This window comes from Sciurus vulgaris (genome assembly GCF_902686455.1).
Source record: "Sciurus vulgaris genome assembly, chromosome: 1".
Taxonomy (NCBI): domain Eukaryota; kingdom Metazoa; phylum Chordata; class Mammalia; order Rodentia; family Sciuridae; genus Sciurus; species Sciurus vulgaris.
In genome coordinates this window covers 9272896-9289049 of record NC_136461.1, presented here as the reverse complement: position 1 = coordinate 9289049, position 16154 = coordinate 9272896, and the positions used below count along the sequence as shown (strand labels likewise).

Here is a 16154-nt window from a genome sequence, read left to right as displayed (position 1 = left end):
TCACAGAGGCATTAGCTGTAAAGCTGGGACTGAGATCTGGCCTCCTCCTTCCTGACTTCAAGGCTCTGCTCCAGCGCGCCCCAACAAACACCTTGCTCTGCACACACATCAGCCGGCATTCCGGGTTTGTCTGCGCCTGCAAGTTTCCCCTTCTCTCTTCCACCACACGCACACATAATTTCAGGCTCATTTTTTTAAAAAGTTATCCATTTATGAAGTACTGACCCATTTGTTTTTAATGTGGAAGCAACAGTGAAACCATGTAGTATATATCAACTCAGCTAGAATAAAAATTATGTTTTTTCTTTTTAATATGATTTAGCAAGGAATATGAAAGAAGAGCAAATCCATGTCATTTTTTTGACAATTAAGCATGAGATTTACAGGACTTCATCTCTTCAAAATTTAAGAGGGTTAGAAATAAAGCTAAGCATCACTTTTTAATTAACATTTTCTATACCTACTATAATCATGAATTTATTTTGGTATACAGACAGTAATATTTCCTGTCTTGAATTCCTGAATTTATCAATTTTGTTGGACTGATAATTATAAATAGATAATTATTAAGGTTAACACTCAAATTTGTATCATCAAACACTCTTATGCTCCAATGAACAAGGAAAAGATACTTCCTGTACATTTAAACAACTGAGAAAATTCCTCAAGCCAAGTAGATCTGAAATCTTAGGTTTGGTCAAAAAATCCAATCAAAACCACCACTAGTAATAGTTTGATACTCCTTTTTATTGTTTTTTATTTATTCATTTGGATGCCAGTGAGAGGGAAAATTCTTAACTTGAACTCCAGTGTCAATCCTACCAAATTTACAGTCCCTTACATGGAGACAGACAAGAAGATCGTTCTGTACATGAAAGATCAGAACAGGGACTCTGACCACTGCAGGACGGCCAGCAGAACAAACCTGACCAGAGGACTAGAAGACTCCAGTGCCCCACCACCAAGCCAACGTCCTCAGGCAGAGGAAGAGGCAGGTGGCAGGCAGTGAAGCTGCACTCTTCTCTAGGACTTCTGCCTAAAGCCAGAAGTCACTTTATTCCACTGATGATCCCATAATTTAAAAACAAAACTACCGCCAACGGAACCAGAGAGGTGCATTCTATGCCTCAAACTGACAGGGGAATGAAAACTGAACCTCAGAGGCCAAACAGTAAAAAGAATAACAAAAGGCCCCGAGTCACGTCACTGTCCATTCTAAACTGTACCACAGCTGCAAACACGGCACATAATTCCTAAACACAGGTGAACAAACCAGTTTGCCTTCATTTTTGTGGCATGTGATGTCTCAGGAAACCTACAAAAGACTGCACCAAGAGGTAGGGTTATAAACACAGAGGAAAAGACTGCACTGTAGCTTAAACAGAGGAAAAGAGGAGATTTTGGCCTAAGCAGTAGTTATTGCTTTTCTTTTTAACCAAAGCAAAAAAATCCTTTACAACTATATGGAACTGGTAATACACAGCTAATTCGTTAGGAACAAAACTGGCTTTTGGTCATTCAGACACTAAACTAATAAGAACATACAAAATTGAAACTATGAGATTAGCAAGGATTTTAGATGTCATAATCTTATTTTAGAAACTATGGTATTTTATATACCAAACACATAAAATGATTATTTTATCATTACAATAAATCTTTTGCCTCAAGTTACTCAAATACTCTTTATATATAAAAACATGCTGTAAGCTTTTAAAACATTTAAAATACCTACATACTTACCAGGTAATAATTTAAAAACTTGGCATTAAAAAATATTTTCAAATTTCGGGATCATGACCATGACATTAGGGCTATATCTACAATTACTGCTTCAGAACCCTGAGAATTTTGTAGTCTACCTACCTCATAATTCTTCAGAATTTTCTTCTTAATGGCTGCACCGAGTTTTAACTCTTAAGCTACAGATTTAAAAACATTTAAGCAAAATTACTTCCTCCTAATTTTTGGAGAAATGGGTAGAACAGAAAGAAAATGCTTAAAAATACTTTAAAAGTATAGAACTTTGCTTTGCCTACCATGGGTGCTTGGGGCATGGATGGGTGCTTACTTGCTGAATTTTTAAGAAACAAGCCAATAAAGTACTCTCAGTAAAAGTTTCAGACAGAAAAGGCCGTATTACATTTTATTCCCAATTCAAAAAAATTTTTTAATTTTTGCACACACATGTATTCTAAAGAATATATAGTGGGATAAACACAGAAGAAATAAACCCCAGCCTTTCCTTAGGAAAACCTAAGCGTGCACAGGATAGATCAGGGTGCCTCTTCTCCCTTCCTGGTCTCCTTTCATACTCTGCAGTGGAGTGAGCCAAGCAGTGAGGAAGGCAACAGCTTCATCAGCAAACAAGACCACTCCTAAAGGACGAAGTGAAATATAAAGAGCTATCCCCCACAAATGCACATTTTGGCAAGGCAAACAAACAAAACCCCCAAGTCTCTATCTTTGTAAAACAGAAATAGGCACATGATTTAATTCAACTATATCCATAAACAAATCAGAACTACACATAGAATCCGTGTTTAGAATTTACGTTAATTAAAGCATGCTCATGACCCATAACATTCAGCTTAAGACAACTTTAATATTTATATTTTAATCAGCAGAACAGTCAGTCATTCTCTGTAAAAGAACAATGGTGCAGAGGAGGAAGCCAAACATCACCAATCCTTGAACGTACACTCATCAGCCAGCCAACACAAGAGCCAGACCTACGGTCCTCCGCTTCACCCCTTCTGCCATCAGCACTGCAAAGGGACTGGACAAAAGCAAAACCCTGCTCTATTACTGCCACAACAATATAAAACCTGAAAGGAAATAGTCACAAAAAGTTAAAAAAAAAAAAAAAACCTGACGGACAACAGCTACAAGGACAAAAAAAGTAATCTATATTTTAAGAAATTGTCTATCTGGGGTTCTCAAAGGAATATGTCTATTCAATTAATAAACCCCCAAAGCAGTTAATCACTACTTTGCAATTTAGGACTAAAGTAGCCAATTCTAGTGAGTAGAGAAAATTCACCCCATTAGCTAATTAGTAAAGTCAATGAGAACTGTGCTGTGTAACTGTCTTACCCAGAAATATTAGGAATCAAAACTGGATTTAGGCAAGGTGGAGCACCTAGTGATCTTGGACAAGCATGTAACCCCTCTGAACATGTTCCCTCTTCTACAAAGGAGAACTGTGGTCCTACTTTGCAGTTATTGGGGGGACTGGTGATGGCATATACGGAACACCAAACCAGTATGCTAGGAAACAGTCATTGTCACCATCAGTTCAAAGTAGTGATTCATTATATGACAGCATGATAATGCTGGTAAGTGTCAACTCTGTGAGATTCATCCAAATAAAAACACACCTAAGCCAGGCGTGGTGGCCTATGCCTGCCACCTCAGCAGCTCGGGAGGCTGAGGCAGGAGGATCACAAGTTCAAAGCCAGTCTCAGCAAAAGCGAGGTGCTAAGCAACTCAGTGAGACCCTGTCTCTAAATAAAATACAAAATGGGGCTGGGGATGTGGTTCAGTGGTCAACTGCCCTAAGTTGAATCGCCAGTGCCCACCACCCAGCCAAAAAAATAAAAAAATTTAAAAAAAGAACAAAAAACGCAGTTAGTAAATGAATTCAACCAAAAACTCTTGCAATGAATGCAACTGGTTTAATCCAATTGATAAAAAGAAAACCAACTTTTCGCTTAGATAAAACACATTCTTTTCAAATGGCTCTTGCTTCTCTGAGTCACAGCTTCTCTAAACTATCAACATGAATAAAACCAAACCTCAGAACTTTTCTGAGCAGCACATGCAACATACACAGGTAACATGACACGCCAGGCGATCTGAAACTGCAACCTGGAGCTCTCCACCCAGCCTCCTTGGGGGGGGAATGCTACTGATGCCCAACCTCCAAAGTGGGGTTTTGGGGGTCTTCATCCAACTCCTCCTCTTTAGAGGTGACTTTAAATGTAAAACTACACCCTCCCCTCTGTAAGGTACATAGTAATATTAAGTCCACGTACTCTAACGGATATCTGTAAAGTGAAACGTGAAACTGCAAGGAAACACTTTTTTAATAAAAAGGGAGTTTTTATTAAAACAATAAAAACATGTAGTTTAGGGAAAAAACCTGGTATTTATATTCAAGGAAAGAACAACAAAATGGTTGTTGTTGTTTTACTTCAATACAAGTAGATTTGTTTTTTAAACCAACTACGTTTGAGCTCCTTATACAGGTCCTTATTATTATTTTACCTTTAGAAAACCTAACCGTAATCAAGCCATTTTTTGTATTAGACAAGTCTAGGTTTTCAATTTACGACGGACAGGAAAACCAGAACGAACACCTAACGACAGACTCTGAGCAGCACAGTTCCTAATACACTCACTGATGGTGTGTCAAACAATTTTTCATCATGGCATGTATTAGGATTTTACAAATTTATCCATTAAAATAGCTGAAAAATTTGCAAAATGCTTCAGGAAACTTTAGTTAATCAACATAATTTCCTTGTAAAAAAAAGGTTATATGTTTTATACACACATACACACACACACACACACATTTATATATATATATATATATATATATATATATATAATCAAAGACACAAAACAAAAATACTGACCAACCTTTCAGCCTAAATCTGGAGCAATTCAGTGACAACAGAAATAGAAATTTTAAAAAGTAAATAACAAAAACCTAACTCCTACTATTGGAAAAATTAATTAAAATTGTACTGAGTTTTTAATAAAACCATCCCACACAACAACAAAGGAGAGACCAACCTGGCAGGCAGATACCAAGTGGGACATCCAATGCTCTGCGCCACTCAGCTGGAAAGCAGCGAGAGCTACAGCAGGGACCCGCCCCACAGCACACAGCCCTCCTAGGGCCAACACAACACGTCTGCAGGCCATAAAGCCAAGCACAGACACAAAGGTACCTCCAAGTGCCCCAGCTGCTCCACCTGCAAACGAAAGAACTATGGGTAACATCCTGTCGGTGAATGGGTGCAGGACCCGCCCACCAGGCACCAGGAGCTATGGACCCATCTGCCATCATCCTCTGACACCACAGCCATGCTACTGCCACTCAGCTTTGGCCAAGGATCCTGAGGCAGAGCTCCCAGCTGCCGGAGAAGGTCAGCAGACACTCCATGGAAGCCCACTGTTCTCTGCTTTTACTAAATGTGTTCCCTAACATTAACTTGAAGCAGAAACAGTGCTGTCCCTTTCTCCTGCCCTCTCTGTATGTACAAGTGAGCAAATGAAAAGGCAAGGACACCTGACTGCAAGTTCTGACTCTGACACTCCTCAGCAGGGCGATCCTGGACAAGACCTCCAACCGTGAGAAGGGTCCATTCTTCATCTGCAGGACAAACCATCTCACAAACACAGGGCTAAGAAGAATGCTCATGGGGTATCAGGCAATCCATGGGGTGCACACCTCTGCCAGAAGGTTCCACGTGACCATCGGAGCCTCCCTCTACATCTGTTTTCCACAGTTTTCAGCATTTCCTTCCCTGTGACATCCCACATCCCTCCCAGGAACAACTCATGTATTGCTCTTCCCTTCTTCCCCTCCCTCCCTTCCCTCAAGAACCGCCCCATGATGCTCCTTTATCGTTCCCCTCCCCAAGACCCCTACTGACACACATCAACCACAACCCCAAGTGTGAACTGCACTTGGTTACGATGACACCGATTAACAGCTCCACACTGCAGTGTCCAGTGCCTGATGCCACCATCTCTCCAACCTCCGCTACCAACCCAGTCACTTACGTGGTGCTTGGCAGAAGAGAGCCATTTGCATAATTGAGTTTTATAATTCAAAATACTCATGTGAGTTTCTACATGAGCAGACACACTACTAGAACACCAAGCTAGACCTGTTCCTGGAGCCTTCAGCCCCTAGAATTCCCAACAAAAAGGCTCCCGACTCTCCATCAACAGCAGCACCACTTACTCGCTCCCCACCCCTAGCACTAACATTACAAAGTGTGTCTTGTTCATCTGTGGCCTGTGTCCCCTCACTCTAGAAGGTCATTCCATGAGAGCAGAAGTCTCTCATTTTGATCTTTGGCTATGACTCAAGCACCCAGAATTGCACCTGACACAAGCTTGACCAAAACTTTAAAGAGCTAGAGGGACCTTCAGACACCTACAACTTCTGACCTGAGCTGCTCACAGAGCCCAGGCTCCTCTGCACAGCCCCACCCACCCGCTTTCTAACAGAGGCCTCCCTGGCCAACCCCGCAAGTGCCTTTTCTCTCCTCTGAAGTCATCACTTCTTACTGCCTATGCACTAGACTAGCAATTTCTTTTTAGGCTACCTGGGACTAAGTTCTCTTTGCATATGGAGTTTTTACTTCCCTAGATTCACTTCAGGTCTCTAAGGGCTTCGATTATTCAGCACCTTTGAGCAATCAAATACATGCAATTTCAAAACACCTGAGTAACTTCACAGAAAAAAGTTTTTCATTTGAGCTATTCTGATTTTGCAGACAAATGAAATATTTCCTTTTTAAGCTGACCTTAAATTAAGTGCTCTATGGTAATTAAATCACTACTGATACACTCAGGACTATTCAAGGTTTTTATAAAGGGTTATGTGATCCTTTTAAGTGATCTTCAGGAACTACACCTGAAAGCCCAACAGCAAAGAAAAGTTTCTTAGAAAACCAGCAATGAACGCTCTTCTTCACTGTTCGTCCCATCAGGTTCAACACTTCTTGTCGCTATCAATAACTCTTCTTTCCTTCTAATTTGCTAGGAACAGTGAGGTCAGCAGATTAGAAGTGGCCTCCAGTAGGGGTGGATCTCAGAGCCAGACTCCAGAGCTCCAGCGTGGGAGAATGACGGGGCGGAGGCCTCGTGTTTATGCGGCCCACGCCACTGGCTGAAGGAGTCGCACACGCGGCAGTTTCTTGGTAAAAAGCATGCCGGCCCGCCTGAGGCACGGCACTCGGTTACCAAGAGCCCACATGCTTCACGACGTTCACTTCCTTCCGCTACCTTACAAGCTCCTGAGGTCACCCTTGTGAGGCTAGATGGTGCCAACAGCGTCACTTCAGAAAGCTGGCCTGACTTCTTCCACCAAGCCCTGTGTGAAAAGCCACCGCCGCTTCCTCCAGATAGGATGACTTTAGGTAAGGGTGTCAGACGGCCAAGACAGAGCAGGGCAACACAACGGCTGCGCTTCAGAAGCGCAAGCACCAACACCATGGTTTGTTGCTAACAGGCAAATTCAGGCTCTCATTCATTTCTTAGTCACAAATGGGAGAGGGAGACCAAGAAGATGACATCAAGTTATAATGGTGGCCTTTACTATACTACTTCACAGATTATAATCTTCCTATGGTTCACATTTTAAACCTGAAACCCCCAACACTAACCCCTCCCTGACAAGTTTAAACTGTGCAGTCCAAGGAACTTCTCACATCTAACCTTATAGGGCTACTCAGACACAAAGTTTTAACAGAAATGCAAAGCTGAGAATCCAAAATAAATCAAGTCAGAAATGCCCAGTGTATGTATATCTTTAGCCCATGGCAGAACTGCATGCTCCTTGGTCAGAGACAATATGAACTGTGTTCTCAAGGCACTGTGTTCTTTCCTTCTCTACACGATGTTTGTATGAGTCTTTGTTTGACATTCAAGGAATATTTATCGAGGGCCTACTACCTGCCAACCAACCATGCAGGCACTGACCAGTGACTTACTGATGTGCTGTTGTCCCCCCGACCTGCCCGGACTGCAGGGCCAAGGAAAGACTTACTACTGACTTTTTGATCACTAGTGTGCTATGCAACTAGGAAGAGTGCCTGGCACATGACAAGGGGCTTAATAAACATTTTGTTGAATGAGTACAAGAGAGAGAGGAGAGGGAAGGGGCCAGTTTGTGCATGTAAAGAAATCAGGGGTTTTCAACCGCCCAAACAGGCCTTACCTTCCACCAGAAACCTGATGACTTCTGAAAGGCCCCACATGCCATGCACAGCTGTAGGCACAGCAGCTGTCATGCAAAGTAGCCTAGGTCCAGAACTGCGAAGAATTCAGCCCTTTGTTTCTCTCTGCCTTTCTCATAACCAAAATGAGGTTAGGCCCAATGTCAATCTTCCTGTCAACTGTATGTTTTCAACATCTGGTTTTCAAAAATACTAAGGTAACATTACCTCTAAAAAAAATTCACACTGATTCACTCTCTGACATCACTGCTTGAAAAGATATTATTTAAATGTCTGAGGTCACACATAGGCCAAAATAGAACTGAGTTAATATAAAAAGCTCTCCGTTTTAGGTCTTTGCAAGCTATAAATTAGCTTTCACAGAGTATTTAATTTAGAAATAAAAAAGGGTTTGACTCATTATTTAAACTCTCCAAACTTTTAGGTCACAGACAGCAACCAGACCTCTTTACTAGTAAGCTGTCCAAAACAGATGGTACGTTCCAAGAATAAGCTTCATGCTAGTATTTTAATTAAAACCTAGGATGCGTTATACGCTACTCACAGTATGTTATATAAACAATAAAGGAATAAGAAGAAATATTAACTATTTAGCTCAAGATGAAAATCAGCAATCTAGGCACGAAACATGTAAGTTCATGTATCGACTGATAGAACAGTTTACTTTCAGGTTTTTCTCTATAGCCAACTAAGTGAAAACAACAATAAAAGATAAATATGAAAGCAAAAGAGTTCTGAAAATGCACACCAAACTATGCCAAATAGAGAAAAGCGTTAATGTGGGATTGCTATTAAGCTACAAATGTTTAAATACATAATTATGTTTAGTGGCAGAGTAATAAGTCCCAATCTCCAAGTCTATACAAATCATAACTCTGGTGGAAAGGCTGGTAACATAATTATAAATAAAATGCATACCAAATAAAGGAGGAAGTCAAATTTTGTGAAGTTTGCCAACAATCAAACACTAAGCTTAGTATCAACAAAATCCCAATACACAGTTAAAATAAGAAAAGATCTGGAATTTTCTAAATTCTGATCATCTGATTCAGAATCAAAGTATTTAATGACCTTCAGTAAATAGAGAACTTGTAGTCAGCACAAGGCCCACCAACTAGCTGTCCCTTGGGGGAATTAGTTCTATTTCCATTATGCCACCGATTACAAAGAACTCGTAATTGAAAAATCTGAATAGTCTTCTTACCTGCATTTTTTAATATTAATTTTAAAATCTTCCAAAAGCAAGTTTACTTTATGATTTTATTTACAGCCAGACTTCTACAACATACTTTGCAATGTTCTGGACAAAGAACAGACTCATTTGTTGGGATGATTACAAAAAGTTACTTAAGAACTAAGACAAGCTAATAATAATAATGCATTTGTACTAATTAAAAAAAAAAAAAATACCAGAACGTGCCTTGGCACATATTCAAACTGGGCTCTATAAAAGATTCCCAAATTCACATTAAAATTCTTCAAAAAAAATTCCAGCAACGTATCAGCATGCCAGCTGGAAATATGATATAGCCAACCACACTGTTTTCCTCCCCAGAATCTAACCCTCCCTTTGTAAGTGACTACACTTTACCTTTTGTTCAAAAACACCATAAATCATAAAACTACGAGAAGTGACTCGAAGCGCAAAGCGGCGGCCGCCCCACTCCCGCCCGCCCGCAGCATCCTCCGGGACCTGCCCCCGGCCCGGCCCGCCTCTCCCCGCCCGCCGGTCCGTCCCTCCTCCCGGTCTCCGGCTGCCCGCGGCCCGCGTCCGCCGAGCCGGCTGTCAGCCGCGGCCGGAAGGCGGAGGCCGCCCGCCGAGCGCGCCGCGGCCCCGCTGACGTCCCGGGGCTGAGCCCCAGCCGGCCGCCGCACTTTGGCCGCGCGGGCGCTCAGGCACAAGTTCGCAAAGAGCCCGAGCGCGGCGGCCGCCGTGATTCAGCAGCGGGGCCGGGCGGCGATCGCGGGCCGGGCGGGCCGAGTCCGGAAAAGGTCACCAAGACGCCACGGGGGCCGCGCCCGGCCCGCGCCCCAACCCGCGACCCGGCCGGCGGCGGCAAGGCGGCGGCGGCAAGAGGACCCGGCGCGGGCAGCCGGCCGGCCGGCGGGTCCTACCTTTCCGGCTCTTGGGGGAGCTCCGCTTGCTCCGGGCGCTGGCTCGCTCTTCCTCAATCGCAGCTGCTATCTCGGGGTTGTCTTCCCCATTGTACCAGACCAGGAGCTCCTCGCCCGGCGCGATTGGCTGTGGGGAGAGAAGAGACAAGCCCCGGGCCAATCAGAGCAGAGGTTGTTGGCAGGGGCGGGGCAACGCCGCGGCGGGCGGGAGCGGCACGCCGATGGCAAACAGCTGTCGGGCGGGCGCCGGCCGGCCGGCCGCGCGCGCTGAGGTGGGGGTAGCTCCAGGGAGGAGGGGGCGCTTCCGGGAGGAGGAGCTCACGGGCGCGCGCGCGCAGTAGGTTCCTAGGTTTAGAGGAGGAGCTTACGGCCGCGCGCGAGGAAGGGGCACTGCCGGGGAGGAGGAGCCTATTCACTGCCGCGCGCGGAGGTTCCTAAACTGGGAGGTGCTCGTGGCCGCGCGCGCGAGGTTCCTACCGGGAGGAGGGGCTCACGGCCGCGCGCAGGAGAGGAGTCCAGCCGGGAAGAGTTCGCGGCCGCGCGCAGGAGGGGTTCCGGCTGACAGGAGGGGCTCCGCGGGTCAGGGCCCTGAGCCACAGGCTGGAGGGCGGACGAGGGCGGACCGCCGGAGCTCTGACTCAGCCCCCAGCTGCGTCCACGCCCTACCGCTCCCGAAGCGCCCGCGCAGAGGAGACAGCACGAACCCCTTCCCACCAAACCCGAGCGGTGAGAAGCTTACAGCGCAGTTAACGAGCGGGGGCATGGAAAGAGGGGCGAGCGCCCGTTCGGGACTCGCAGCCAGTGCAGCGTGAGGTCGCGCTGCACGCGTGCCCGCCTCGCGGCCCAGCCGCAGAGCGGCCAGGAGCGCGCCGCGCAGGACCGTGCGCCCGTCCGCTGGGTCTGCAAGGACATGCCGATCTCGCGTCATGACTGAGCACAGCGGTAAAGCCACAGGCCTCCCAGGTACTCCAGGTTCCTAAAACACAGGCTTCCTGGCCGTCAGTGTGGCAGGGAGGGGCAAAGACACGACAGCAGGGCACACCGACCAGAGCGGGGTGGGCAAGCTGGAGGGAAAGACTGGACGGGGCAAAGAGCTTCCTGGTTTCTCTCACGGACTGACCCGATCAAAAAGTTGCAAGGGTAATAATGCAAGCGAAATTCCACCTAAACCCACTGAATGAAATAAGAATCCATGAGTCCACACTGACACAGGTGAATGAACAAGTAGACACATACAAGGGGAAATTCTTCCTTAAAGTTCATCATAAGGGATCACAGTGAAAAGAGACTCGGAAGATGACTTGGCAGTCATCACTGTGACAACTGATTCAGGCAAGACTCACCAGTGGATGCTAAAACTAGCAGGTGAAAGTCTGAGGAGTAACACTATTAGCATAGTCTCAAAACATCTCCCCACAAAATATTTATTAATTACAAGGGGAAAATAGTGTCTTTGTAATGTAACAAATGAAACTCACATGCCTCCTGAGGGACGCACAGAAGAACATGACATCACTTTGGGGAGATTTCTGCCCAAAAGGCATAAATGGAATTTAATCATGGTGAAACCTAAGACGTTCTATAAAATAGCCATTTCTCCTTGAAACTGAAAGGTTAGCAAAGACTAAGGTACTGCCCAAGCTAAGGAAACTGATATGACATCTGAATACAAGAGTATTCTTTTCTTGTAATGAAAACAACTACAACAGTTGACAACATCTGCATCAGGTGTACAGATTAGCTAGTAAGATATTGTCTCAGTGCTAGCTTCCTGATTTTGATCATTGCATTATGGTTATGTAAGAGAATAATCTGGGTATTTTGTTCAGTCCTTTTTTTTTTTTTTTTTAAGGGTAGGGAAATTCCATCTAAGATGTCAGTTTAGGAACAAAACAGTTCTGTACTCCAACACACCTTCTAGTACAGATAAAGTTATCAAAAGCAAATGTTACTATTAAAAAGAGTACAGCAGGATAGAGTGGCGTTCATCCCAGGAATGCAAGGTTGGTTCAACATCTGGAAATCGTAATTCATCACATCAATAGACTTACAGTTAAGAATCATGTGATCATTTCACATGCTTATCTCAATAGATGCAGAGTAAGCATTGGACAAAATACAAAACACTAGAAAACCTAAGGATACTAGGAACATACCTCAACGTTCTACAAGCTATATATTTCTTAAACCTAAGGCCAACATCATTCTAAATACAGAAAAATTGAGAACATTCCCTCTAAAAACTGGAACAAGACAAGGATGTTCTCTTTCAACACTTCCATTCAATGAAGTCCTTGAAACTCTAGAAGAAAGATATAAAAGGATAGGAACAGGAAAAGAAGAACTCAAACAATCCCTATTGTGGAGGACACGATTCTATATTTAGAAAACCCAAAAACCACCAGAAAACATCTACAACTTATAAATGAATTCAGCAAAGTAGCAGGATATAAAATTAAAACTCATAAATTGTGTTCCTATACATCAGTGATGAATCAACTGAAAAAGAAATTAGGAGGACTATCCCATTCATAATAGTCTCAAAAAATAAAATATCTGGAATCAATCTAACAAAAGAGGTGAAAGACCTCTATAATGCAAAGTACAGAACACTAAAGAAAGAAATTTAAGAAGACCCTAGAAGATGGGAAGATCTCCCATGTTCTTGGATATGTAGAATTAATTTTGTTGAAATGGCCACACTACCAAAAGTACTGTTCAGATTTAATGTAATTCCTATTAAGATTCCAATGATGTTCTTCATAGAAATAGAAAAAGCAGTCATGAAATTCATTTGGAAAAATAAGAATAGCCAAAGCAACGCTTAGTAAGAAAAGTGAAACAGGAGGCATCACAATACCAGACCTTAAATTCCACTATGGAACCATAGTAACAAAAACATCATGCTATTGGCATCAAAACAGACATATAGACCAATGGTACAAACCCACACAAATACAGTTTTCTCATACTAGACAAAGGCACCATAAACATACACTGGAGAAAAGATAGCCTCTTCAACAAATGGTGCTGGGAAAACTGGAAATTCATATGTAGCAAAATGAAACTAAAAGAAAAAGTAGGCCCAAATCTCCACCATGTCAGCTTAGGAACCAAATTCCTCAAATAAGACTCCTCAAGTGCAAAAAGCAAAATCAAAAATAAATCAGTGGGATAGCATCAAATTAAAAAGTCTCCTCAAAGCAAAGGAAATAAGAACCTATAGAATGGCAGAAAATCTTTGCCACCTGCACCTCAGATAGAGCATTAATCTCCAGGATATTTGAAGAACTCAAAAAACTTAACACCAAAAAACAAATAATCCAACCAATAAATGAGTAAAGGAACCGAAGAGACACTTCACAGAAGAAATACAACTGATCAAAACAAATATATGAAAAAATGTTCAACATCTCTAGCAATTACAGAAATGCAAATTAAAACTACACTGATATTCCATCCTGCTCCAGTCAGAATGGCAATCACCAAGAATACAAGCAACAATAGGTGTTGGAGAAGATGTGGGGGAAAAGGCACACTCGTACATTGCTGGTGGAGTTGCAAATTGGCGCAGCCACTCTGGAAAGCAGTGTGGAGAATTCTCAGAAAACGTGGAATGGACCCACCTTTTGACCCAGCTATCTCACTGCTGGGTTTATACCCAAAGGACTTAAAATCAGCACACTACAGTGATGCAGCCACATCAATGTTTACAGCAGCTCAATTCACAATACCTAAGCTATGGAACCAACCTAGGTGCCCTTCAGCAGATGAATGAATAAAGAAAATGTGCTATATATACACCATGGAATATTACTGAGCCATAAAGAAAAATGAAATTATGGTATTTGCCAGTAAATGGATGGAACTAGAGACTATCATGCTAAGTGAAATAAGCCAGTCCCAAAAAACCAAAGGCCAAATGTTCTCTCTGATATGCAGATGTGAACTCACAATAAGCAGGGCGGGGATAGATTACTGGATTAGACAAAGGCGGGTGAAGGGAAGGGAGAGAGGATGGAGACGGGAAAGACAGTAGAAGGAATCCGATGTAACATTCTATATTCATATATGAATACACAACCAGCATAACTTCATACCACGTACATACAGCCGCAAGAATGGGAAGCCATACTCCATGTATGTATGTCAAAATACATTCTACTGTCATGGATAAATAAAAAGGGGGAAAAAAGCAAATGTTACTTTGTTTCATTCTCCACAGAACTCTGTTTATATAGTTCAAATTACAAAATAGGCTAAATTCTTCAAAATGTTAGAACCAGCCACTGTTTCCTTTGCTCCCCTCAAGAATGGCTAAAATCTGCCACTTTCTTATCTTTGAATCAATATATTATTTCTTTTCTTGAATCAGTTAAACCTAAACCAAAAAACCTAATTAATAAACAAGATGTTACTGAAATAAAACAGCCATCACAAATGCCTTTTGGCACCCTGGTGAGTTAATCTGTTTACTTTTCAAAAATAAACTATGTAAATTCCAAACACAATTCATTTATCTTTTCGTTACAAGTCAAATTTATGAACATGGTGGTATCAAATAATATTTGAAATGCCTAGGATTCCAGGAAATAGGTTAATTCTTAAATAACGTCAAAGTTAAAAGAAGAGCGCAGGAAGGAGTGAAGACCACCGTGTTCTTAACATATTCCTACCCACATGGAGTAACCAGGACGCTGGCGGAAAGCGGACACTTTCAGGGATCACCAGGAATAAGACCCAGCCTCCAGGGCTCCTCCACCCGGCCAGGGAGGGCTGCTTCACAGAGGAGTGGGCCAGCGTCCCCAGTTGCTCTTGTTGTTGCTGAAATTTTAATAGGAACACAGTGTGAAAACACACCAAAACCCTTTTGTACCTCAAACCTAATACAAAATTTTTAAAAGGCTCTTGAGCTGATGAAGTGCTTAGATCAAGAGAAACAATAACCTGATTACTGAATTGCTTTCTAAACTGTTAGAACAACTGAGATCCTGAGATGCTATCTTATGGAGCAATATTCTTCCCAACTTTGTATTAAAACAGCTGCACAGAGAATATTTCCTTGTGAAGAGAGAAATAACATACATATATTTTAATCAAGGATTATTTTCTTCTGTAGTGTGCTGTTTTTGTTGTTGTACTCCTTACTATTTTCAAGATATCTTGCATCAAATTTTGGAAGAAAAGCCAAGTTCTATCATTACAAGTACAAATCTCCATTTTAAAAAATGAAGTTGAAAGACAACAACCTTTTTACATACAGTTATGCTTCGAGATACATTCTGAGAAATGTGCCACTGGGCAACTCCACTGTGGTTCAAATGTCACGGGGAGTGCTCCCACAAACTCTGGCACCGAGGTCACTGACTGATGCCATCTTTGGAAACCACCACTGTATGGTGGTGCATGATCATACTGTATTTTGATGTTAAAGGAAAAATAAAAACAACAAAGACTTCGAACCCTTACAACTTCTCCTTTGGATTCAGGCAGACTTTATAAAATCAAGCACACTCTCTTCTCTAAATATCGGTTTACGTAAACTTGAAATTTTATCAGACCACTTAGGAAGAAGCAAGGGTTCTAATATTCCTGATACTAGATCAAATAAGAAAACTGCTCCAGAATCGATGGAGTACACCAAATTCACGCACTTATCCACCTACAATCCACTCCCTAGCATGATCTTTTAAAAGTCACGGATCAGATCTCAGCCTCAAATCTTGAATGAGGGAACTGAACTTAAGACTAAAACTCATACTTTTCTCCCTGTGAGTCACGAGGCCCCACCTGATCCAGCCCCTGCCTGCCTCACTTCCTACTATTCCCCTCCTCCAGTCACACCAGCCTTTGTTGTGTTCCTTTAAAAAACAAAACCAAAAACAACTACTAGTGTGTTCCTACTTCAAGGCCCTTTCCTTCTTCCAGCCCCTCTTCCTGGATTGCTCTCCCCCAGATCTGTGAATGGCTGCTTCCTTTCTAACCAGGGATGGAATTCAAATCTCTTTCTCAGGAAGGCCTTCCCTGGCCCAGAAGCCAAATCGGCCTCTCCCT

At 42.8% G+C, this 16154-nt stretch overlaps 1 protein-coding gene across 9 annotated transcripts in view; it reads right to left on the bottom strand.

The window, feature by feature from the left end:
- The window catches only part of PRDM2 (PR/SET domain 2), a 111449-nt gene that overhangs the window by 50345 nt on the left and 44950 nt on the right, over positions 1 to 16154 (bottom strand). For all 9 annotated transcript variants that reach the window (XM_079142721.1, XM_079142722.1, XM_079142719.1 and 6 more), the window contains one exon: positions 10101 to 10227. In XM_079142721.1, the coding sequence (XP_078998847.1) occupies positions 10101 to 10227 (127 nt within the window). The remainder of the gene's footprint in view (positions 1 to 10100; positions 10228 to 16154) is intronic.